The 26,798-nt window shown below is 35.1% G+C and overlaps 2 protein-coding genes and 1 long non-coding RNA gene across 9 annotated transcripts; 2 read left to right on the forward strand and 1 right to left on the reverse strand.

Annotated features, from left to right (window-relative positions):
* The first annotated feature begins 964 nt into the window (after positions 1-964).
* Positions 965-4,141, forward strand: LOC109104758 (protein rapunzel-like). Of its 3 annotated transcripts, none has more exons than XM_042741689.1 (2): positions 965-1,109; positions 2,221-4,139. In XM_042741689.1, the coding sequence occupies exon 2, from the start codon at positions 2,223-2,225 to the stop codon at positions 3,402-3,404; it is 1,182 nt and encodes a 393-aa protein (XP_042597623.1). In that variant the 5' UTR covers positions 965-1,109; positions 2,221-2,222; the 3' UTR covers positions 3,405-4,139. The 3 variants fall into 3 exon arrangements, with proteins under 3 accessions (XP_042597623.1, XP_042597625.1, XP_042597624.1); XM_042741691.1 differs by having other exon boundaries at positions 1,002-1,078; positions 2,221-4,141; XM_042741690.1 differs by having other exon boundaries at positions 1,095-1,232; positions 2,221-4,141.
* On the reverse strand, positions 2,884-18,769 carry LOC122140040. Its single transcript, XR_006156765.1, has 3 exons — positions 18,273-18,769; positions 3,159-3,358; positions 2,884-3,014 (listed from the first exon to the last, which is right to left on the reverse strand). It is a non-coding gene; the product is annotated as an uncharacterized LOC122140040 (long non-coding RNA).
* On the forward strand, positions 13,650-22,612 carry LOC109104757 (protein rapunzel-like). Of its 5 annotated transcripts, none has more exons than XM_042741688.1 (3): positions 13,710-13,796; positions 19,793-19,853; positions 20,906-22,612. In XM_042741688.1, the coding sequence occupies exon 3, from the start codon at positions 20,935-20,937 to the stop codon at positions 22,108-22,110; it is 1,176 nt and encodes a 391-aa protein (XP_042597622.1). In that variant the 5' UTR covers positions 13,710-13,796; positions 19,793-19,853; positions 20,906-20,934; the 3' UTR covers positions 22,111-22,612. The 5 variants fall into 5 exon arrangements, with proteins under 5 accessions (XP_018973577.1, XP_042597622.1, XP_042597621.1 ...); XM_042741687.1 differs by lacking the exons at positions 19,793-19,853; positions 20,906-22,612 and adding exons at positions 14,296-14,402; positions 15,398-17,140 and having other exon boundaries at positions 13,721-13,796; XM_019118033.2 differs by lacking the exon at positions 13,710-13,796 and adding an exon at positions 17,646-17,797.
* The last annotated feature ends 4,186 nt before the right edge of the window (positions 22,613-26,798 follow it).

Genomic DNA, 26,798 nt, shown 5'->3' on the forward strand with positions numbered 1-26,798 from the left:
AAAATTAGGACATTTTATAATCAAAATTAAAATTACAATATCATCATAATGTTTTAATGGATAAACAAGCTGCCAAACATAAAGGCCACGCTGAAATACACTCAGTAATGAAGCTAGGCTGTTCTCAAGGTCAGTTTTCAGGTCGGGGCAAGTTGTCACATTGATAGTCTCTTTATCTCTTGCTCTTGCTTGCCTATATAAATAATTTCTTGCATGTTGCTGCTTTATACAGTATAATTTTATACAACCACTTTTGTTTGACAAAACAATTTCATGAATTGAGTGAAATATGCTTTAAATGATTATTATATAGCCTATTGTTTGTAATTGTAATTCATTATAGAGAGAGAGACAGAGAACAAAATCAAATCAGCATTAAAAAAAAAACAGCAGGATCATATTGTGACAATTTACCCCATAAACTCTGCCAGATGCGCGATGTTTTCCCTGGACAATTATGGTTGAAAAATCAACATTTTTATAAAGTATTTCTATAAAAACATTATTTTTCATAACAGCCGTATATCCTTAAACAAATAGCCCTTAAGCTATCCATTACCACACTTACGCACAATCTATTAGACACAGGAGTATCGTGTTATCTGTCACATATAATAAATGTAATACTGTAGAATAGTATACTATAATATTATACTATATAGTATACAATCTGTGATATAAATTTTCTGTGAAATATACCTTTTGGATATTGAGATGCGAAAACACCAAATCCGCGCACGTTCATATTAATCCAGTGGCGCGTGAGATGTTGCGCACGACGCAAAATAAACTGCAATTAAACAGTCTCGTGTAAAAACTGATCTTTGAGCCGCACACCACACATCCATCTGTTAAGAAACTAAAAAAATATACCGCAGTCAAATATGAAACATTGATCCGACAGTTACCAACAGCTTTCCAAAACCAGCCCAAACCTATCAGTGCGCGCAACTCTCTCTCTCTCTATCACACACACACGCACACGCACGGGCACATCTTTTCCACACTGAGCATACGATCACGACATTTTGCCTTTGAGTCGAACCTGAAACTGTGGGAATAATTTGGAAACTTGGAGGTCATTCCAGCAGCTCTTCATCCTGAGAGGCGTGAGAAAGCTGTTTTACATGTATTTTTGCTAGGAATGATGATGATGTGATGTCAAGGATGCGCATAATTAGGACACATTCATGTGAGGCAGACTGCATTAGAGCTTTAGACAGACTAGCAAGGTGTGTCCTGAACTCTGAACTTACATATAGCCTAAATGATTCATTATGTGTTTTATTGAACATTACATTAAAATCATGTATTTTTATTTCAGCTCCACAGTTATTTATCCTTATTGTGCGTGGTTGATCTTTAAAAGCCACATTAACCATTTAAGGGTGATGTTAGATTCAAACCTTAAACCTTTTCTCATAATTATTTATGACTGTCTATAGTATATATCCTTGAGATTTTAATTTACGATAAAACCTACAATATACCTACAATAGATAGATAGATAGATAGATAGATATGCATTAAAAGGGTTCATTGGGCCTTTTTAAATGTCTTTTGATACTGCAGTCACATCATTTAATTTAAAGAAAAACTGAACAAAATAATTTGTCTGCACGCTTGACTTTTTTTTTCACACTTTTTGAAAAACTCAGTTAAATCACATGACCGTTTGCATTTATGTGAACACAAACCAAAATAAATCAAATCATTTAATGTACCTGATTCAGTGAATTATGAATACAAATTTACAAATGTAGCCTAAATGATTTATCGTTTATTTTATTGAACAACATTATTTTATTTTTGAACAGTTATTTTTAATAATTAATGCAGTAAAGGGTCCAGTTGCCTATTTTAAATGTCTCGGTTCAATCATTTAAGTTAAAGAAGAAAGCTGAACAAAAACCTGACTAACAACCTCATTAAAAAAACGTGACTTTTTGCATTTATGTGAGCACAAAACAACAAGAATCTAATTATTTATATTTGTAATGTACCTAATTCAGTGCATTTTGAAATCATAAAAGAACAAAATTTACATACACAATGCAGATCAGTTATGAAAACTAGTGGGTTGTACTAAGAAATTAAGAGAAAATATATTGTATCACATGCTTATCACTGTTGTGTTTTCTTAAAATATGTTTTATATCAAATATATATATCAAATTACTGTGGCTTTTCTTTGTGTGTGTTGTGGTTTTGCTTTTAAAGAAATGTCCAGTCCACTAGAGCGGGTTGTAGCCCAGAAGAAGGAGGCCATTGAAGCCGTAATGGAGATGTTTGAGAGAGGAGCAGAGGTGCTGGCCAGCGCTGTTGGGGAGCTGTGTCCTCTTTTTGAAGCTTCTGCACCAGTTTTGAGGCTGGTCTTGGACAATGTGGAAAGCAAGGAGATCACATATGTCAAAGATCAGTTTCTAGTTGTGAGGAGCAAATTAGATGTCCTCTCATGTCAGCTACAGGACATTGACTCTGAGATCAGAAGGAGACGTTTGGATTCCCAGTTCTTCTCTGTGGAGGAAAATTTGCGGAACCAGTTTAGAAAATACATAGATATTCTGGAGGCTAAACCTGAGTATAAGGAAGTCAAAAAACGCTTGTTCTTAGAGCATTTTTTCATAACAGGAGGAGAGAAAAACCTCTGTGTGCTTTACGATGCTTTGATGGGGAACAGCACATTTGGGGAACCGATCCTGGATGTTGTGGAACAATACGAGGCCAGAAACAGAAGGGTCCTGGAAGACTTCTGCGTCAGACTGAAGGAGCTGCTCTGCTTGGGAATCATCGCTCTGCTGGGATATTGTTTCCTTACTCAGGGTGAGGAATCAGAGCAGGAGAAGATTCTGGTGTGGAGCACCAAGATCCAAGAAATTGAGACAAAAATGAAGGAAACGATAGAAAGATGTGTGGATTCGTTTCCAGAGCAAGCTGAACTGGACATCAAGAGGCTTGTGAAGGAGAAAGGAAACGGGAACCTTCAGGAAACGACCAAGGAACTGCTGGACTTCCTGGTGAAGAAGTACGACTGGGTGAGCTGGTCCATCAGAGTCATTAGTAACTTGGGCAAAATTAGCAACTTGAGAGCCGGACAAAACTTTCAGTGTGTGGCCAGACAGAATTATTTTGAAGTATCTCAAGGAAATGACACCAACCTGGTGGTCTCGTTCAGCAGCAACCCTCAGCCTGTGCCCAACGAGAGCGTAAAGCAGATGATGGAAGGCCCTGCGAGGAAGGGAGATGCCAAAGCTGTTGTGGAGCTGCTGGAGAAGCAGTTAGCTGGGTTTCTGGTTCACGCTGTCAGTCGTCACAAGGACAGCTTTGCTCTGTCGAGTTTTCCTGAAGAACGTCACTACTGGGAGAAACATAAGAACGTGAATCTCTGTGTGCATTCAGAGTAGATTTAGACATAAACATATAATTACGATTATTATATTGCTAACATTTTGCAACTGCAGCATTTTTACGTTATTCATGATCTATATGCCTTGAAAAACTCATTGTTCACTCAAAGTCATTGTTAAATGTTCATTGTAAGGTTGCTATCACCTGTCCATCTGTACATTCTAAATTATTGTGATGTTTTTTATCAGCTATTCAGACTCTCATTCTGACGGCACCCATTCACTACATTGGCAAATAAGTGTTGTAATGCTTGATTTCTCAAAATATGTTCAGATGAAGAAACAAACTCATCAACATACTGGATGGCCTGCGGGTGAGCACATTTTCAGCAAATTTTCATCTTTGGGTGAACTATTCCTTTAAACATATTAAGCACCGTGTAAATTCAACTGCCATATTTTAAAACAAAATATGTTGACTATTTGTGCTTTATTACTGTGCATGTTTGCATCAAAATGTTATAATATAACAATGTCTTTCTGAAAACATTCGGTAGGCAGCAAATGTGTTAAATGTTATGTGATGTTATGCAAACAAATGCTTTGTAGTAATAAAAACTGAAGCAATGCGACTGGACAGTATGGTGTTTCCCCATATAGCCTGCATGATAATAACGTGAGCTGAGAGTATCTGTTCCTCATCAGCCATAAAAAAGCCCATGGCAAGACGTCTCAGGAAATGAATGCATGTCTTGCACAGCAGAGAGCGAATGATGTACTAAAATACACCCTTTAAAAATTCATGTTGGTTCAGTTTGAACTTACACACTGCCCAGAAACTACAAGGTTCAATTGTTTACTGATTTAGCTTTTTTCCAAGATTATATGCAATAATAAATCTAATCGTATTTTCCTGTTTTGTATGAGATGTTTCACATTAACATGACTTACAAGTGATTGTTGCTATTAACTCTCTGAAGTGGACACATATAGCACTCAAAGCCACATCTAATTAAATTACTGCTTTTGTACATAAGTCAGCAGTTTCTGGCCAGGGGCTGCAGAAATAGAGGGTGAGTAACCTTTCGCTGTTAATATACAGACGACGAGCTCCAGAGTGCTGTGATCAGCTCTCCAGATCCACTCATTAAGATCCCTGAAGTGCGGAAAGAGGGAACAATCCATCATTTAACACTCACGAAGGCCTTAAGTTAGAATGTGATTCTATTTTATGCTGCTGCTACAAAAATTATGTCTTTTAAAGCAGATCAGATGTTAGTGTCTTTACATAAAGACTGATGATTTGTTGTCTGGGACAAAAATAAAATACAAATAAATAATAATAATGATAATTCATTGTGAAAATAGACTTCCAGAAGTATTTTTCACATTCATTTTTGCCATACAGAAAATAAATTGGTTAAAAAGTGCTCAATAAAGTGTCCAAGATCATGATCCAAACAAAGCAGCTGTGAGATGAATGAAAACATTACAAACATTAGAAAACATTTTTTTAAGACACAGTACAAGTTAAATTGTAATTGGAAATTGTTAAATTTATTAAGAACTTTTCATCCCATATAGCACTAAAAATAATGTGAATCAAAAATAATGACACAATGTAAAACTACTGATTTACAAGTGTTTAGTATTAATATAGAATTATATTTTTGTTGATATTTTGAATTGAACTTAATTTAATTCAGTTTAGTTGTTTTTGCCATTATTTTTTATTTTTATTTTTATTTTATTTTTATTTAGTTTTATATAAGGTTTTATTTTTTAGTTTTAGTTTTAGTTATTTTAGTATTAAAATAAGTTTAAGATTTTATTATATTTTATTTTATTTCAAGTAATGGGATTTTCAATGATGAAAACCCTGATTTATTGCAAAATATTCAATATACACAAAAACAAAAGTAGGCCCTACTTAAAGTAGACCTACTTATAGCCTACTTAAAGTTTTGGAACTAGGCGCGTTTACTTCACTTGGATTGGCCTATTATTTTGCAGATTTGAAACCTAAATGTGCGAAGCTTCCGGTGTCATTTGGATCCAGTTATTTTACATATTTAAAACAGTCCATTATGCTGCTTGATACTGTATTTTATTATCATGTTATTTCAATTCATCAACATAAACCACATTGGTTTGTAGTGCAAATAGTTTTATCGTTTACTGCACTTGGCTATTCTTCAAGTTATTTAATGAATCTGAAGTCTCTCTTATTAAAAGAAAACAGCTCACTTTGCTATTTTTACTTACGTAGCAAAAATAAGGTTGATGGAAACCTGTAGGCTATTCATTAGTGGTTGGTGCTTCTGTTCTGGTTGGAGTTATATTGATCCATGTGGCCTCCATCTCTGATCAAGTTTTTCTTTTTTTTTTTTTTTTTTTTTTTAGTTACACCCGTCTGTTACTAAATCAAAACAAACGTATTTTATTTTGGTATGAAATAGTGACAAAACAGTACTTTTTACACTAAATAAAAATAAATATTGTTTGTTGTTATGCACATGCTGCTGGCAGATGGCGCTAAAACACATTGGAACTAATGAATGGATGTCAATGACAACTAAATAGTGAACCACAGAAAAAAAGCTTTTTCAAAATGTTGCTATATAGTTTTTTAAAAAGTTAAATCTATACTTTAACTGGTATTTTACTACAAACTGATCTGACTTTGTTGTTATATATTGAAAATAAAGGCCCTACCTACTCCAGGAAAGTCAATATCAATATTTAATAAACCAATAAGTGATTTTATGAAGGGCAACATCATAGTACTGCCAGGGGTGGTGAATCAATCCCATGATACCTCACTCTGGCTGCATCTGCCAATCACAGCCTGAGCTAATGACATTACCTTTTCATCAGAGTGGACCATCCGCCGGCCTCCTGCCTTTAAGTGGCCTGATCTGATAAAAAGCATTCAAACATTTGTACTGTGACACACACCAGCTCACCCTCAGCCTCTGCACTGGATTCATCCTTCTGATGTGTCTGACTGCGCTTATAAAACCTCTGAATATGTAGTTTTCTTCACAGAATGGTAATGCTAACTGAGGAATTGCATGCATTCTTTCTCCTAAGAACCTGTATATAAATGCTCAGTAATTTCAAGCTCAGTGTTGTACAGCACATCATTCACTGTCTGTCTCTGAGGACACGTCAGCACTCTGGAATCTCTCTCTGTCTCAGTGTTTTCTGTCTGGTGGTGAGATAAGCTCAACTCCCCCGCTCTGTTGACTCTAAACAGTGCTAGTGTCTCCTCAGCACTGCAGTATATCAGACTGCCGATAAACCTCCCTCCCTTCTGCCTGATTCATTCCCACAACACTTTCAACTTTGACAGGAAGCAACTGCTTGCCTTCCATGGCAGGGTGTCACTTTCATGCCAGTAATATTATATATATATATATATATATATATATATATATATATATATATATATATATATATATATATAACACAATGTTTGAGAAAAATTTAACAATTTATTTGAATGAACTGCACTGAAGATATAATCCATTTTTGATCACTTGTTTTTATTGATACTCAGACTTCCACTATTACTGGTAATTTAAAACCAGGTCTGCAGATTGATGCCATCTAGTGGGTCTCTACAGAAAAACACCCAACGACAGCATTACAAAATCAGTCTTCAAAGTTCAGTTAATTTATATGATATAATTAATTATATATTATTATAATATAATTATATGTTATTATAATATTATATATATTCTTTTTTTTCTAAACCAGCTTTCACCCGTTTCAGAGATTGAATAGAACTTTATTTATGCAAATAAATAATTAATTTTATTAATTATTTTACTATTTATTGAATAATAAATAACATTAATATCTATATTCAGAACTTTTTTTTAAGAATGTGATTTGCTGTTACATAAAAGTAAAGGCAGCGGCTATTTACACTAAGTGCAAACAGCACTAGATGCTATTTATTTACACTGAGTGAAAATAGCATATTTTCTTAGCCATAGATGCCAAACACACCAAGATCAAATTTACACTAAGTGAAAATAGCATATTTTCTTAGCGCTAGATGCTATTTACACTAAGTGCAAGCAGTGCTAGATGCTATTTACACTAAGTGCAAGCAGCGCTAGATGCTATTTACACAGTGAAAATAGCATATTTTCTTAGCGATAGATGCTATTTACACTAAGTGCAAACAGCGCTAGATGCTATTTACACTAAGTGCAAGCAGCGCTAGATGCTATTTACACTAAGTGCAAGCAGCGCTAGATGCTATTTACACAGTGAAAATAGCATATTTTCTTAGCGATAGATGCTATTTACACTAAGTGCAAACAGTGCTAGATGCTATTTACACTAAATGCAAACAGCACTAGATGCTATTTACACTAAGTGAAAACAGCGCTAGATGCTATTTACACTAAGTGCAAGCAGCGCTAGATGCTATTTACACAGTGAAAATAGCATATTTTCTTAGCGATATATGCTATTTACACTGAGTGAAAACAACGCTAGATGCTATTTACACTGGGTGAAAACAGCGCTAGATGCTATTTACACTGAGTGAAAACAATACTAGATGCTATTTACACTGAGTGAAAACAATGCTAGATGTTATTTACACTGAGTGCAAACAGCGCTAGATGCTATTTACACTAAGTGCAAGCAGCGCTAGATGCTATTTACACTGAGTGAAAATAGCATATTTTCTTAGTGCTAGATGCTATTTACAATAAATGAAAATAACATATTTTCTTAGTGCTAGATGCTATTTACAATAAGTGCAAACAGTTCGGTTCACTTATTTTTTTCGTGGCCACGAGATCATTTTGTTGAGGTAACGACATCCTTATGTCATGGCCTCTAGATGTTATGATGAGGGAACAACATCCATTCCTTCTTATGTTTCGAGAATTACATATTTTCCTTGTGGTCACAAGTTTTGCATAAACAAACCTGCACGACCATAACAACCAGGGATTATCAGAGATGGATTCATTAATATTTTAATTTGAATTAAGAAATTATTATATTATTTATTATAAAATTATTACATTTTTAAATTATTATATTAACCATAGGCCTTGACTACCGGACTGTTTTACATGTGAAGTTTATCATGAATAAATGTTACATAAAGTCCATAATATAAAATAGGCCATTTTTATCCATACTGTCTTGTAAGTCCATTAACTGATCATATTTTTTCCCGTAATATTTGTATGTTATTATTATTAGTCTATTATTATTGGTTATATTTTTATATTCATTTTTTTCCCTTCATTTCGATCTCTTTACTTAACATTCTGTATACTTTTGTAAATAATAGCCTACTGTAAATGCTCAACATGCCAATAAAGCTTTGATTATGCTGACTGGAATTTTTGCTGGAATGCAGTTTATTTACCTCAGTATTTAACATATATTTCATTTTATTTTGGCTAATTAAAAGACCATAATTATAAATACTACAGCGTTTCATTGAGGAATTAATCATTTACTTAGTTTCATTTGTAAATGAAAACAACATGCTTATTTATCATCACACATGTTCATAAATACAATCATAAAGTCAAAGCTTTATTGCCATAATTGTCAGGCGTTTATTTGCAAAATATATGCTAGCAAATACTAGCATAATTATACAAAACGTTAACTAGGTAAAGTGATACACAAATTGAAAGGGGAAATAAGCATATATAACAATAAATATAAAAATATAGCTCTAATAAGTAAATGCAATAATAATAATAATAATATACAAATATTGAATTTAATGTTAAATGTTAATAAAAATGTTTTGTCCATTTTTGATAATCCTGGGTTGGTCACACAGGATTGTTTACACGTTAAACTCGTGGCCACGAGAAATGGATGTCGTTCCCTCAACATAGCATCTCAAGGTCACGACATAAGGATGTCATTACCTCGACAAAATTATTTTGAGGCCATGACATAATATCACGTTCCCACAAATTATTATGTCTTGGCCACGACAAAACTAAATGAACTGAATATGTCACCTCCCGGTCACCGCATCATACATCTGAAAATTCATCCACAAAAGAAGGCTGGTGTGTTAAAGTAAAACGGTGTGTTGATCTTGCTTTGGTAAACATGAGACAGATGAATGTTTTCTCATGGATTTTCCAACTGTACCACATTTCACAGTACATACAGATGTCTCATACAAAATAGCCCTATGATGCACTTTTATAATATCTGTATTTCAGACTACCACAAACAAACATACTGTATGAGAAATTTGAAACCAACTACCCTTTTGGCTAAAGTACACAGTGAAAACTTGTCTGACAGGAAATGATTAAACAAACAGGGTCATATGGGAAGAGTGGACAGATCTGGTGTGGATTCCTGTGAACTTTATCTCTAGACTGGCAATGGTTTATTAAAGACATTTATCTGTTAAATGATTACCTTGTAATTGATCCTGGACTGTCTTCCAGACGCTCTTTATATTTTTGATAAAGGTTTAATGTTATAGATCAATGATTTATACACTTATATTATTTACATATTAATACAATGTAAACATTTATTTTGTGTACTAAAGTAATATTTTAACAGATAACAGGGTGGGGGAATTTTAGTCCTAACACTTAAATATTAAGTAATATTTAACCAGCTGGCAATGAACAATCTGCTTTTTATAGCTTCTTTCCTGACAAAACCACAAGAGTCATCTGTAACAAACAGCCTTCCTCTAGTTTTTGTCTGTTGCAGTGCTGACAGTCTAACGTTCATGCCGGTACATTTTATCTCTGAGTTCTGGGTGGAGCATCACATGATCACCAAAGTCACCCTGTACTGTGATAAAACCCAAACAATGTGGATGACAATAAACGTCCTTCAGGCAATAACACTGGATTCGCACAACTATGAATCATCTGTGTTTCTGTGTGTGAGGACAACCAGAACAAGATGACATATTAAGGTTAAATGACAAATGATCATAAATTAACTCCAATGGCCTTCACAGGACAAACAGCCGCGCATTAATGAAGAACTGCAAAGCGGTGACCTTCTCTTTTCATCGCTGTCTGGGTTGTAATCACATTTACCATCTGCATAAGGTTGAGGTTTTTAAAGGGCAGAGAGAGAGATGCTTTAAGAAACCTGACTGAAATCAATACAGAGATCGGCCAAAACACTGCTAAACAAACTCGCTATCAACTGGGATGGTCAAAATGGTAACTAAACAAATTGTTTAGTCTGGTTTAATGCATCCTGCTTTATTCAGCTACTTTATCAATACAGCTGACACAAAATAAATAAATAATTTATATTATTATATATATATTTTTATGATTATTACTTTTTAATTAGTTTACTGTATTTAAAAATATGTAACACTTATAAAATATTTTCAGTCCTGTGTATCTATCATGTTTAGTGGTTTTGAAAGGATATTTTAAAAAGATGCATTAGCACAGCTAAACAAATCAATTTTATGTGGAATAAAGTGGCATTTTATGAGATTTTTACTGTAGTTACTGTCATTTCCTCTGAAACTTGTCCATGCCAGAGGAAGCAGAGATTTTCAGGTCTGACATTAAAGCAGTGCTCATCCTTTGCCTTAAGCGAAACAACGTTTTTCCATAATTCACTGAAAGCTCTCTGCTCACGTCCTGCGATCCGGAAGCAGCTGTTCCCTGACACTGCTTGTTAGAGAAGGAAAGGATGGACAAAGAATTAAACTCAAGAGAATTAGTTTGCAAGAAATAAAATTATATATATTATATAATATTTTTTCCCCAAATGGCAGCTGTGAAGAGACCAGTGCTAAAAACTTAAAGTGCTAAAAATAATATGCAACAGCTCATTTGCATTGGATATTTCCTCTTTCGCAGATACAATGAGTCTTGTTTGTCTCACATGACAGACGTTAGCACATTTACAATGAAGCACGCATAGAATGTGTTCCAACAAAACATTCAGAATGCACTTCAATTTGGTAGCCAAGACAAACCACATGATTACGTCTTGATGTTTCTTGGAAGACCTACCTGAATGATCTTTTAGTTTCAGTTAAGAGGCCAAACCTGTCCTTAATAATTTCGACTTAACAGTTAGTCAACATGGCCTGCAGCTAATTCCCACATAAAATTATTCCCACAATTTACCCTTACACTCTCCCAATAGGCATGCTATTACTTGTTTACTTGTAGAAAAAATCTGATTCACTGCCTACTAGTACAGATTTGTACACTGGACATTAAAAAGCTAGACTTCTTATACTATATCATACTGTATTTTGCTTCATGAAAATAAGAAATCTATATGAACCAAAGTGACATCTTGTGGCTGCATATACATAAGCACTTCAATACTCATAGTAAATATGACATTCTGAACATGAGATGCACTAACTACCAATTGCTTAGACTTTACTAATAAATGTTTAAGATGAGGATAAGATCTAAAAAAAAAAAAAAAAACATCATGCAGCAAAAAAAAAGCTTATTCTGGCGATTGCTGAGGCAAGCAACACTATTGCTCATATAGCCTACTTTTCAAAAATCATAAGTGTAAGCAATAAATGTGTTGTGCATAAATCACATCTCAGATTTTCCATTTACTTTAATTCAACACTCATAATAAATATTAGCGATTATAAATTCATGCACTGAACTATGCTGCCTTTTCTTGCACATCTTGCATAACTGTCAATCTGACAGATTTGTTGTTGTTGTTGTTCAGACCAAAGCAAAAACTTAATCCACTTTTTTAGAACTTTACATCATGACTCATGCTAAATTAGAAACAATAATGCATGGGCAGGGATGTCAAATACAGTGAATGACTATTCAGAAGACACACCTTAAAACACTGCAAGATATGGAAGCTGTTTTCAATCATTCATTCATTGCTTTAATATTTCAGATCATCTTTGCCTAATAGTGTGTGGACGACTCATGTGCTTTAGACAAAGAAAACATTAACAAATCAAACAATATGCTTACATTTTCATTCATTCTGGAGTGTTGCTATAGTATTCTGGGTGGTTTCTAAGTCAATGCTAGTTGAAAAGTAATAGCACAATTTGAGGTATCATTCATGCCTGTACACTATGGGAAGAGAAGTTTAATTCTTAAAGTTAGAAAATTATGTGCATTAGTCATTTAATTGCACTTCTAATAGATGTATTTGGAAAGTATGGATTTTAGTCTGCCACATCACACTCCAGGGCCCTTTTTACTGTTTCTCATGCATGTGCACCAGAGATCGCACCCTGCATTACTGTGTATGTCATTGTTTATTAGCAAAACTGATTTGCATAGTGCGAGATCTAACAGTGACATGAAGATTTGAAATGCTAAAGTCAGACCCTCTGCAATCCACGACAGCCCCCCACTGTTCTTCTACAGACGAGTCAATGCTTGCCAGCGTGTCCCAGCGACTGCTTCAGCACAAAGGCTCTGGGTTTGTCCGCCTGCCATGCCGCAAACAGTAGAGTCTTTCTTTGGCATGTAAAGCAGGGTGACGAAAGTGACCTAGAAGCATCAGGCCCGCAAGGGCTGTTTTCACGCAAATTTCAGATTGCCATTTTGCTCACCAAAGTCTCCTAAAAGAAGAACAATGTAAAGATTACAGCTTATTTATTAGCATATAAAAACAATTAATTTAACCCTTTGATGCATGGTGTCCACTTTTGTTTGGGCCATTCAGAGTGTACATATCTTTTGACATACACATAATTCTGGTACATCAGTGTTATATGTCATTAAGATTTTTATGACAGCATAAATTCAACATTCAAATTGCAGTGGACAAATGTGTAATGGGAATAATTATATTCTTGTTTTGATGTAAAAAAAATAATTTTCTCTTAAAAATTTGTCTCTTAAATGATTACTGAATGAGAGGGTTTGTATTATATATAAAATTATATAAATTATATAAAATTATGTAATGTTTAATGTTTTTTGAAGTCTTTATGCTCACCAAGGCTGTATTTATTTGATCAAAAATACAGTAAAATAGTAATATTGTGATATATTCTTACAATTCAAAATAACTGTTTGCGATTTTAGTTTATTTTAAAATGTAATTTGTTTAGGTTTGCCATATCGTCTCACATAGAAGCCACTGTGAGTGTCTGTACCCATGACAACACGTGTAAAAGGGCAGAGCATGCAGGATGTTTCTAATGGAAAGAAGCTTCTAAGCATTTCTGGCACTATACCACTGCATGCTGATTTTTCTCAAAGAAGGCATGTTTACAGGATGTTATCTGTCTGTGTGCCTGTCCCTCGTCTCTTCTAGTGGGCTCAGAGGAATGCTGGCAGGGGATGGAGTTAATCTGAAGGGGGAGTGCCGCCGGAGAGAGTCTATATATACATGTGGACCCTGGGAGGCTGGTTCTTTTAGTTGGACTCTGTTGGAACACTAGAGAACACCTCTGAACATTTCACCAGACTAACAGTGAGTATCCATTTTTTTTTTTTTTTTGTCTTTGTCCATTTCCATTTATCATCTTTTTTGTTATTTTATTGGCACAACTTCAAAAACTTTATAGAGCATTGAATAAAATGTCACAAAATACAAAAATAAAAATAGCTGGCCTGTGATCTATGCTTTTTGTCATGAAGAGTTGGAGAAGACACTTTGTGGTAATCATTGTGATGTAGATGCCAGTCAATATTGACTTAAGTACAACATCCTACCATATTATAAGCATATAACACTGGATGTTGAGCTAAAGTCAATATACTGACTGCCACGAAGCTCTAAGCAGCATTTGGATAGAAATAAGGGATGTGGCTCTGAACTTGAACAGTTCCTCTTTTTTAGAATCAGTTGGTTGGTTCCTTTCCTTTTTTCCACAGAGTAGAACCATCAAAACTGTGTTTTCTGATACAAATCATTAGACTGAATTTCTTATTTTTGAACCTATTTTCCTACATTTTATTTTCTTATGAAGCCATTTTCTTTCTCAAATCGGACACATCCTGGAGTTTTAATTTCAAAGCCATCTTAATTATTCTTACAAAGGAGGACTTGAAACAATCAGGATCATTGTATTGTTCAGTAAGTATTGTTTTGCTCCTAATTCCATTGAGATCAGAATCCTCCTTTAAAAGATGCATTGTTGAGTCGTAAATTCCAAATACAAGTCCTACATCCTTATCATTCATAATAAAAGCTACTGAATTTCCATAATTGTTCACATAATCCACTAAATCATTATGTGAGACATTATTGCAACAGAGCCAAATGTAGTGTTTGATGTTTGAAATATGTTCATCAAATGTCAGGTTTAGTCTTGTATTTTTATTTCTGTTTACTTTGTATGTAAAAATCTGAGTCATATGGTGTAGAATATGGTTTCACCGCAGGACAAGTGTATTGGTTACAGATTTTCTCAGATCTGGGTGTGCCTTTTTTCTTTATATTGAGTCTTGGGAAATTAGATACGAGTGTGATATCATCTCCCTTGTGTAATCAAAGTGCCCAGAAATGTCCTGAAATGTTTAACAGCTAAAGCAGTCAAATATATTCTCCCAGCAACTCCTCCTGAAAACATCTGCTTTGCTATACATCTGGGGTTTAAATGCTGAATTATTCCCCAAAGAAGGGGAGTGAACAGCTCTCCAATTCTGTGTGCTCATAATACTAATAATAAAGTGTGCTTTGAAGCACAAAAAAACTTTTAGCATGTTTGCTTTATTGATTCTTATAGTAGGCACCTGATCTCACTGATCTGCCTTTATTGTTATATAATTTGCCGAGACTTAGCTGGCGGGGTGTAAGGTGGAACAGGACATGCCCGAACAAGACCAGAATTTTTTCTTTTTCTTTTTTTTTCCTTCAAATGGCTCGAGCCCATGGAAAACATGTATAAATGTACAAACACTCTGGTATTTCTGCCCCTGTGGTCTGGCTGTCCAATTCATCTCAGGTTACTGTTAAGGTCCCATCCTGAGCAAACAAATATGACCCTTAGAAATGTCTGCATTGATCTTAGTATTGATTTTTATGTTGTGGCTTCCACTTTATGATATATATGCCTTGATCTGTTACAGACAAGGGTAAGAAGGATAAGGCAGCCTCTCTGCTTTGAACCACAATGAATCGGGTGGAAGAATGGGTTTTGGAGAACAAGGACAAGATCGAGAAAGGAGTGGAAATCATGGGGCAAAGCTGCGAGGTTTTAGCAGCCACTGTGGGACAGTTCCACCCCATCCTGGAGGCCGTGTTTTTGGCCTCGGCCGAACTCCTCGGAAACCCAGAAGGCAAAGAGGCCAAGTTCCTGGCTGAGCAGTTTGAAAAGATCAACCAGAAACTTGAAGGTATTCGAGATGAAATCGACCAAATCGCTTTGGAGTTGCAGCGGACGACCATGAATAAGCAGAACTTTGACTATGAGGCGAAGATAATCAGTCAATACGAGAAGTTTCAAGACTTTGTCAATGCTAAGCCCAAGTTCAAGGAGAAGAAGAAGGAGAAGTTTATAACCCAGTATGAGAACACTGGTCGCGATCTGAATGTTGATTCCTTGTACAATGCTGTAACTGGAGAGAATATCTCTGGAGATGCCATGTTGGACACGGTGGTGACCACAGAGCAAAGGAGCAGGAAGCCAGTGGAGGAGTTCTGTGCCAGATTGAAGAAGATATTTGTCATGGGAATTATAGCAGTCATGGGTCACACCGCCCTGAAAGAGGGAGTGGTAGGCGAGGCCATGGTGAAGAAATGGCAGGATCGCATGGAAGAAGTAGAGACACGCATGAAAGCAGCGGTGGATGACTGCATTGAGAATTTCCCTCTGCAGGCCAAGACGGATGTGGAGCATCAACTTCTGGAGCGTCAAGCCAGCGTTGACCCAGATTTCACTGGATTTATACTGGATATCCTTGCGAAGAAATATTACTGGGTTTCCTGGTCAGTTCGGGTCTTCAACCACAGTGGCATGTTCTTCTGGAATTGGCTCGCTGGCAAAAAGTACCATGGAAGTGGTGGAGGTGGCAACTTTTTTGATCTTCTGACCCCAAACGACATCAGAATCGTGGTGTCTTTCAGTGCAGACCCAAAACCGATTAACAAGGGCCAGATTGTAGATCAGATAGAGACGCAAAAGTTGAAGGGGAACATGCAGTCTGAGGCTCAGACGCTGTGGAAGATGTTTCCCAACACTGTGGTCCATGTCATTAGCTGCTATAAAAAAGTAGAAGAGAAAAACAACTTCCAGCCAGAATGTTTCTACTTTGGGAGTCACAAAAAGGCATACCTGTGCATTCATTCTGAATAGACATGCGAAAAATTGAATTGGCAATCTGCCTTCTACGTATATACTTCTGGTTTAGAAATTTTGATTGTATTAAATAGCTGAAGATTATAAAGCAAACAATGACTGAATTGTAACTGTGCACCTACAATGAGAATGTATATTATTGCTGGTTCACTTTATTTTCGCATGTCAGTGCATAAAAGGACCATAAAGAAATTTTTGTGTATGACCAAACATAAATGCGTACATTTCAGGTAAAAAAATTGTATATTTTGTAGTTTAGAATACATTTGAAAGAGCGGTTGAGTGGAGAAAACTTATACGATCAACAGGTTCATGGGATTTCATTGTTAGTCGTGGTGTTTACAATCAAAAAGAATTTCATTTAAACTTTAGATTGTAGTAAAAGTCTTTACTAGAAAAATTCTATAATAAGCATTCAGTTAACTAGCTATATATACTATGTAACCCAGGAATCATGTCCTTTTCTTGTTTATGATTGTATGTAATCACAAATAAAACAACTATGATCAAGAAATTTGTTTCAAAGTATCAACAGCCATCCAAATGAACCTTATTCAAGACAGATATTATACATTTTTTATTAAACTTACTGTGTGTCAATCCGTCACAGTTTTGTTTTTTCATTTGCAAGGTTAATATTAGGTTCAAATTTTAAAAGTAATGTATAAGAGACTCATAAAAGATGCTGAATGTAGATATTTTAAATGATTTCCCCTTATAAAAAAACTTACTACGGTAGCCATATTGTAAATAATTAAAGGACAACACTTCAATTCTAGAACTGCACTACAGTATTTTTGTGAAAAAATGTGGTTACTATGGTAAATTCTAAGGGGTAAAGGACAATACTTAGCCTATGAAATTCTCTTTAACAGAAGTTGTACTAAAATCATTTGGTGTAAACCGTACATTTTGTACTTTTTATACTTACATCTTTCTTTTAACAACAGACACATAAACCATTAGTCGAATTTTGGTGGGAAAAATGTTACAGTTGAAAATTGAAAATTTTGTAAAGGATAAAGGACCATTCTTGGAATTCCATTTAGAATGTAGAAGGGTGTGCCACGCGCTTTAGAGAAGAAGCAGCGCATGATCAGACGCTAAGCGAGACAGATCAGCCTGAACTTTAGCTTTATTTTATTCAAAGCCATTTGTGATCGATTGGAAGGTGAGTTTGGTTCATAACAGAACGTATTTGTTCTCTAAACGTGAGTAACACGACGATTTCGTGGACCTATGCGCTGTAGTATCAGTTTTTGCTCGTGAAAAGTTGTTGGGCGTTTCTCTTCGCAGTCTGCTCCGTCTGTGACATTTTCTCCAGACATCAATGTGTCTTAAACACGAGTTAGATGCATAACGGATAGATTTTTCACGGAGAAATTAACATCCCTGTAGTTTAATCGCATTTGTTACTGTTCTGAAGAACTCTTGAGGTTTTTTTTGGCTATTATTAGTGGGCTGCAGACTAAACCAGGAAGTGCTTATGTCAACAGGCATTGTATTAACTTTTCCAGCCTGATATCTGAAGTAAATCCTATCTGAAGAGAACATTTATTCGCTTACACTTCTTTTCTGAAGTGTCGGTGGACTCTTTATGAACTAATCTGCATCCTGGGACAAAAAACAAGGGCTGTTTAACCTACCTTTGCGTCGGTGGGGTGCAGGTACGGGGTAACGTACAGTCAGTCGGGGGTTATCGCCAAATAAACCGCGACAGGGATGTTTTTTTTGTTTTTGTTTTTTTATTTTGCTAAAATTACCAACTGCCATCATGACTCTACGCTGTCCCACGTATTATAGGCTACTTCGCCTGACAACAAACAAATATAGAAATTAATAAAAATATATCAAGTATTACATGCAAAATATAATCTAATTGAAATTATTTGCAAAACCCGCTAAGGACACACACGTTTTCTGGACGGATTCATGGTAACGGAAATATTTGCAGGCCCGCCTGTGATTAACCAATCAGAATCAAGTATTCGAGACAGCGTCTTTAATGTAGTTTAATAACAGGCCTTATATCCGTTTTATCAGAAATCTTAAGATATTTTGCTTTATAAATAGACAGATGTACTTGTAACATATTTTCAGCTACATTAACTACAGCTGAACTTCATTTTATCATGTGTTATCATTGAAATTGTGCTATGTTGGATTGTAACCCGTAGGAGATATGATTTTTTTTTTATATATGTGTGTGTGTTATGGAGCTATAAGCTAAATACACTAAGTGTATTAAATTAGTCATTAATTTTGTGTGATCCATGCCAACAGATCTTTACAATGGTCAGCATTTCAAATATGCATACAGGTCTGTTTTGGTTGAGTGGTGAACAGTGTGAAATTAGTGAGATTTCATCTTGTAACACTGCAATTTTGTAGCGACTGCCCAGTGAAAAAGAGCATAATGTGGATGTCTGGAGAGAAGCTGACATGGTGTTTTCCTGGTCTTGTTTCCGTGGTTACTGAGGTGCTTTGGAAAAAAGGTTCCTGCTCAGCTAGTTGAACTAGGCTGCTAATCATTTCCACACCTGTGTTGGCACCAGCCAGAAACGTTAATGGAAAATCTTCAGTTGTTTAGGTGAATTTTGTCATAATCGTATCATTATATGGTAGCTTGTCAACATTTTTTCAGACATCTTATGTAATAGGTTGTATTTATTTAATATTACACTAACAGTAAAAAGTTTGCACACACCTACTCAAAACTTTTTTTTTTTTTTTTTTTAATTTATCACAAGACATTAAGTCAGTCAAGTATGTCCAAACTTTGGACTGGTAGTGCATATGATCTTCTAGAAAGTTTTAAAATGACCTAATACACTACACTCTTCTCTTAACATTGGCCTACTATGTCTTGCATCATTTAACATTTGGAAAAGGGGAAATCCTTTTGAACTGTTTCCAATTGAAATGTGTGTCCTCTGTATGTTTATGCATTGCATACTGTGACTAAGTGTTCAAACATTATTTGACAATTCTTTTAGTGCATGTTTGATTTGAATGAATGCATCTGGCCCGTTTCTTTCATGAATGTGTAGGTGTGGTTGTCGGGGAGAGTGAGCATCTGTTAGCATGTGTACATACACCTGGTGTGTTTTGTTGCTGCTTTTATGGTTTGTATAACACATTTCTTATTTCTTTTATCATTTTACAGCAAGCCCACTCTGACTCACATTGACCACTCAAAGGTTGAGAGGAAACAAGGACTAACACATGTAAGTTTCTTTCCATATACCACTCTCAGAAGACAGAGACCTCACTTACTAAAGCAGACTTAGTTTTTCAATTAAGAAAATAGCATGTTTTGTCTATTTTTGCAAAATAATAATAATAAAAAAATGCATTACATAGCTAACATTTGGTATTATTACATGTAAAAGCCTCCTTTAAAAATGGGTGTGGTTTTGGATATTATGTAGTAAATCACCTGCAATATGGCCTTGAAGCCCTATGCAATTTTTTAGATTGCAGAAGCAAATTAGTAGCCTTAGTAAATCAGAGCCTCTGAGCAATAGTTCACAAAAAGAAAAAAAGTCTGGAAATGTACTTACACTCAGGCCTTTCAAGATGTAAATGAGTTTGTTTCTTCATCAGAGCAGATTTTGAGAAGTGTAGCATTGCATCACTTGCTCACCAATGGATCCTCTGCAGTGAATGGGTGCCGTCAGAATGAGAGTCCAAACAGCTGATAAAAACATCACAATAATCCACAAGTAACCCACACCATTCCAGTCCATCAATTAACATCTTGTGTAGCAAAAAGCTGCGTGTTCGAAAGAAACAAATCTATCATTAATATGTTGCTTCTGGCTGTGTCCTCTAAAGTCATCTCATCTAAGTGAGGCACCATTTACTGGTGAAAACAGTCTAAAACTGCTCTAAACAAATATTTAGGTGGATTTTGATGTGAAAGACAACAGAAGATGGATTTTTTCACCGGAGGAAACGTTATCATGGATTATGGACTTTTCAAGATGTTAATTGATGGACTGGAGTGGTGTGGATTATTGTGATGTTTTTAACAGCTGATTGGACTCTCATTCTGACGGCACCCATTCACTGCAGAGCATCCATTGGTTTAATGCAAAATTTTTCCAAATCTGTTCCGATGAAAAATTTAACTTATCTATCTTGGATGGCGTGAGTGTGAGCACATTTTCAGCAAATTGTCATTTTTGGGTGAACTTTTCCTTTAAACTAAAAACAACTTCCTGAAAATAAAATTATGGTGTTTCAAGTACTTATATAATGATCTTATTTTACACAGAGACATTTTTTGCTTTTGAAACTGAAAGGATGGCCGATCAGCTGCAGAAACTTGTTTCACAGAAGAAGGATGTCGTCGAGACCGTCATGGAAGTGTTTGAGCAGGGTGCGGAAGTGTTGGCTAGCATCGCTGGAGATCTGTTCCCCGTGTTCTCCATCGCAGCTCCGATCGTGAAGATGGCGCTGGATAACGTGGAAAGCAAAGAGGCCGAGTACATGAAGGAGCAGTTCCAGAAAGTGCGAGACCGCCTGGAGGTCGTTTCTGAAGAAGTCCAGCAGATAAACCAGGAGATCAAAAAGAGCGGCATAGATGCAACCTACTTCTCCGTGGAGGAGAACCTGACCAACCAATTCCGTAAATTCATGGACGTCCTGAATGCGAAACCTAAATTCAGAGAGGTCAGAAAGAAAACATTCCTGGAGCACTTCAGCAGGACAGGGGGTGATAAAAACCTGCACACTCTTTATAACGCCGTGACCGGTGATAATTTCTCAGGAGAGTCTGTGCTGGAAATCACTCTGAATTATGAGCAGAAGAGCCGCAGAGTGGTGGAGGAGTTTTGCGCTACACTCAAGAAACTGTTCTGCATCGGTTTGATCGCCTTACTGGGACACTCAGCATTGAAAGGCGATGATGATGAGGAGAAGCTGCTTCAAGATTGGAGCGAGAGGATGAAAGTGGTGCAGGATAAAATGAACGTCGTGATTGAAGACTGCATCAACAGTTTTCCGACGCAGGCTGAGATGGACGCCAAACGCATAGTGAGAGACCAAAGCGACAAAAGCAACCAGCAACTGGCCGACTTGCTGGTAGAGCACCTGAAAAAGAAGTACGACTGGGTTTGCTGGTCAGTCCGCGTCTTTAACTCCCCAACCGGCCTGTTCACTAACAAGAAAGACTTCCACGGTTTGACGGGAAAGAGTCGCTTTCAGGTGTCATCGTCAGATGACAAGCTAAACGTTGTGGTCTCCTACAGCGCCTCGCCTGAACCCCTCGATAAAGCCCGGATACAGAGCCTGATTTCAGAGCAGAAGAAGATCACGATGACGCCATTGGCTGAACTGCTTTTTGAGACAATCCCTGTTAGTGTGGTTCACACAATCAAGACCTCATGCAAAGATCTGGGCTTCTCCAGCAGCTTCTCTGACGAGCTGCACTTCTTTGAGGAGTTCAAGAGCTTCTGTGTCTTTCTTCATTCTGCTTAAACAAGGAGGAGAAATAGAAAGATTAACAGCAGATGTTGTAGGATGATATTTGATTAAACCACTATAATTAGACTACATAGCCTCTCTAAGGTTTTGACTTGTAACCAAAATCAACTATTGTACTCTACAATCTTTCTTTTTCATCTTTTTTCCAGTATTTCCTTAATCTCTGCTTGTTTTAAAGCTGTAAATGAACACTTCAGTATATCAAATTAGTTTTGTACTCTCTTATTAGTGTATTTGGTGGGTGATGGTAGGGTTTTAGAGACTAGGCTGGTAAAATAGGTAGTCTCGTTGGCGCCAATGTAGCCTTGTGGGCAGTGTGCCGTCATACAACACCATTGCACTTTGGGCGTCCCGTGTTCGAATCCTGACTCAAGGACCTTTCCCGAACCTGCCCCACTCTCTCTCTCTCTCTCTCCCACTTTGCTTCATGTCTGATCTGTCCTGTCACAGTAAAGGCAAAAAAAGAAAGAGGTAATCTCAGGCGGCTCGCCAACAAGACCGTCCACGTTCATTGATTGTATACAAAATGTTTGCACAGTTGTGTTTAAAAGTTGTGAGGAAGTGCTAATTGCTAGATACGACAAAGTTTTCCAGGTTTTTAACATCATATAACATCACAATATTGACAGAAAGAACAAACAAATAAATAATATATCCTCAAAACAATTAATCATGATTACCTTAATCCAAAACAATTAATCACGATTAATCGCATACAAAATAAAAAATTTTGTTTACATAATATATGAGTGTGTACTGTGTATATTTATTATGTATATATAAATACAAACACATGCATGTATATACTTAAGAAAAATGTTGTTTATATTTTAACTATATATATATAATATAAAATATAATAATATGGATATATAAATGAATATACATGTAAATATTTTCAAAATATATACCGAATGTGTGTTTATTTATATATACATAATAACGATTAATCGTGATTAACTGTTTGACAGCACTATATTTATATCTAAAATATAATAAAATAAACTATATAAAACGCACTACATCACTAATATATAAAAATATATATATATATATATATAAGTTCTTACCTTAATATATGCATGAAATAAGGAGTAAGAATAAACAAAAAATAAATTAAATTAAAGAACAAAGCATAGAAACAAAGATAAAAATTGTGACAGAGAGAATTTGAGGAAGGAACTTGAGTTTTCTTAGTTTGTCTGGACTTTTAATACTTTTTATATTTTTGGATGGACTTTAATCTGTTTCAGATTTTACTCGCCCCTAAACAGCAAGTCAAAACAACACTTTACCAGACAGTCAGGCCTTTTTCTGTCTAAGTAAGCAGTTCTTGGCTGTAATTTACAAGTGAACCAGAATGTCTGGTGAAGTTACTCCTGAACAAATTTCACTTCCATTAAAGGTTTAGACAAAAACCTGCACAAGTAACCACCATAGATTCTGACTGAGTTCTCTGTTGTTCGTAAACTAAATACATGGATTCACTGAGCTGATTAAAACTGACAGTTAAGACATTTATAATGTTATAAAAGATGTCTATATCAAATAAATATTCATCAAAAAATCAACACTGGTGATGTTTCGTGAGCAGCAAATCAGAATAATAGAATTATTTCTGAAGGATCCTGTGACAGTTGAGTAATACTGAAAATTCAGCTTTGCATTGCAGGAATAAATTACATTTTAAAATATTAAAATAGAAAACAGTTATTTTAAACTGTAATAATATTTCACAATATCACTGTTTTACTGTATTTTTGATCAAATAAATGCAGCTTTGGTAAGCAGAAGAGACTTCTAAAAGTCTATTGGCTTCTGAGCATCCAAGTTGACATGAAATAAAAAATTAAACTAACTATAACACAATAATCCAAAATAAAAAATAAAAAAATAAAAAAATCAAATTTATCAAATAGCAAAAAAAAAAAAAAAAAAAAAAAAAAAAATAAATCTGCATTTTGTTGAGAACAAAGTTATTGCTGAATGAAAAAGTATGCAGCCTACATTTTCTCTTGAAATTGTTTAATAAACAAACCATCCATAAATCAGTCTAATGTTTTTTTTATATATATATATGTTTATGTGTCTGTGTGTTTAACATTATCACTGTTCAAGTTCTCATGGTAGAGATACAGAACAACCACATTATTGGATTTGGACACTTCAAAGATTCTGTTACCGACTGTTTCAGATGAAATCTGATAACTTGAGTTCTAAGTGAAAACATTTTCACACATGATCTCCTCTGCACGTCTTTGGGAGGCAGGACTGTACTGATATTACTCAAACATTCTGCTAAAGGTTTGTTCTAATAAACATCAGCAAAGTGTTTTGTAGATAATATAAGCCTTTAAGTCTTGCATAGAATGTTCAGCAATAAAAATGTGACCAATAGAGTCATCATGACATTTGCATATATGTGCATACTGAATAGTGAATGGTATTGTCTTCCATGCTTACTATTTATAGCCATCCTTACACTGTACACTGACTGTGTTGATTCTTGTGTGCAGCTGACTAATGATATGAAACGATATGGCATTTCATTTACACAGAGCCAAGGCTGAAATGCAAGCTTACTGAAAATGTCAGCACTATTCTTTTTCTGCCTTGTAAGCAGTGATATTTCCTTCATAAAATAACAATCCAATCATTGCATCGGTTGTTATATATGATGCACTTCATAAATGACTTTTTTTTTCTACTGTGGAATTCTACCAAATGCATTTTTAGACAACAAACTAGTCGTTGCTGGACAGCTGTGATTTTGTACGTCCTCCTTCAACTCCATGTTTCACTGGGTGTAGAAATAGATTTACTGTGAAACACCCATCAAACCCTGTAATTATGCACAGGAGCCATAAACAGATCTATTATTATCTCAGGATTTGTCCCACCCTGCAAGAGTGGTCAAACACAAACTTAGAATAGAAAACAAAAATGCCAATGCTTTACATTTAAAACCAAAGACAACAACATTATAACTGAAGTTGAACACTACAGATTCATGAATCACTGGAAATAAAATCATAAAAACAACACAAAGTGTACTGTATAAGAAGGAATTTATTTTTTAAAGGTGTTTTACCTGTATTTTGAATTTTGCATGACGGAAATGTTTGTAAAATTACCAGTACAATTTTTTTTTTTTTTTTTTGCAAGTTGTAAATTAAATCAGGATTACTGAAGTAGGCTTTACAAGAAAATATATTTCAGTCTTTCTACTTAAAAAAGTTTAATATGTGCCATATTTTATATATATATATATATATATATATATATATATATATATATATATATATATATATATATATATATATATATATATATATATATATACAGTAGTCAACAAGTGGATCCAAAAAATTAATTAAAGTTGTCTTAAGACAAGAACGGGTATTGTTTTGGTTTTAGGACAACTTTGATGAAAGGTTTTTATCCACTTCGAATGTTGACTACTGTAATTGTGAAATTTACTAGCAATTTGTGTGTGAAAATTGTTTCTTTCCACATCAGTTTTTTTTTTCAGTGTATATGGGAAAATGTTGTGAAGCACATTATAAATTGTAGAATGATGATTGCCGACAAAACATAAGCTATAAATTAATTTAACACATTTACACCTTAAAATTACTTTAAAAACAGAAAGAGAACTTTAATCAAGGCAATAATTATGATAATCTTCATCTTTGATGTTAGCTATTATGCACATTAAAGTCTCATTCATAGGATGATGACCCTTCAGTATTGCACAACTGCTTCACCGGTCACTGAGGAAGATATCTGTATGTGTGTTTTGGTACTTTCCACAGCCAGCATCTCCTCATCACTGCATCTGGGTAACTTACTGTGCCTTGTGTCAGTAGTATATTACACCCAAAAGCCCAGCAAAACCACATCTGACAGGACAAAAGCTATGAAGACACTTTCAAAATCAATAAATACAATCCATTTCCTTTGCAGCGAACCAACTTACAGTTGGAAAAGTGCAAATAAAACACACCAACAAACCATGATTTGCCACTTAACAATTGCTCGCCAGAAACAAGTCATTAAACCTCTTCACTGACAAATCTGAAACAACTCCCTAGCACTCTGAGTCTGTACTTGAATCACAATCGATTTCAGTGGAGTTTAACATAGCGTGTTGCTAAGTTATCATTAAATACTCCAGTAAGCATAAAAATACATAGCCCACACACAAATATTGGGCAGTTTAATAGGACTGAACTGTTATCTGTCCTTTTTAGTACAGAATGAAATGTAAATACTAAAGAAAAAAATCAACATTACAATTACTCTGTTTGGATTTCACCCCAGCTAGCAGGAATGTACGTTAACAGGCTAACGTTCTGGCAAGGGTTTCTCAAAGTTATGAACAGTGATGTTATTAGAATGTTCATTCAAAGCTATAAACACCATAACAAAAATTACACAAAAATTTAATTTATACATTGTGACATGGAATGTTTTTTCTGAAACATTTTAGTTGGTCTAATGTTTTCTAAATGTTAATAGTTTTGGATGATTCAGAGAACATTCAAAAGTAAAGTTTTCATAATGTTTGCAAAAAAATCATGTTTTCTCTAATGTCCAATAGCAAAGAGGAATTTTTTTTTTTTTTTAAATGAACTTTTTTTGTGCAGTTTGAGAACATTCAGAAATATTATTTCTGGGAA

Source organism: Cyprinus carpio, chromosome B16, assembly GCF_018340385.1.
Source record: "Cyprinus carpio isolate SPL01 chromosome B16, ASM1834038v1, whole genome shotgun sequence".
Lineage (NCBI taxonomy): Eukaryota > Metazoa > Chordata > Actinopteri > Cypriniformes > Cyprinidae > Cyprinus > Cyprinus carpio.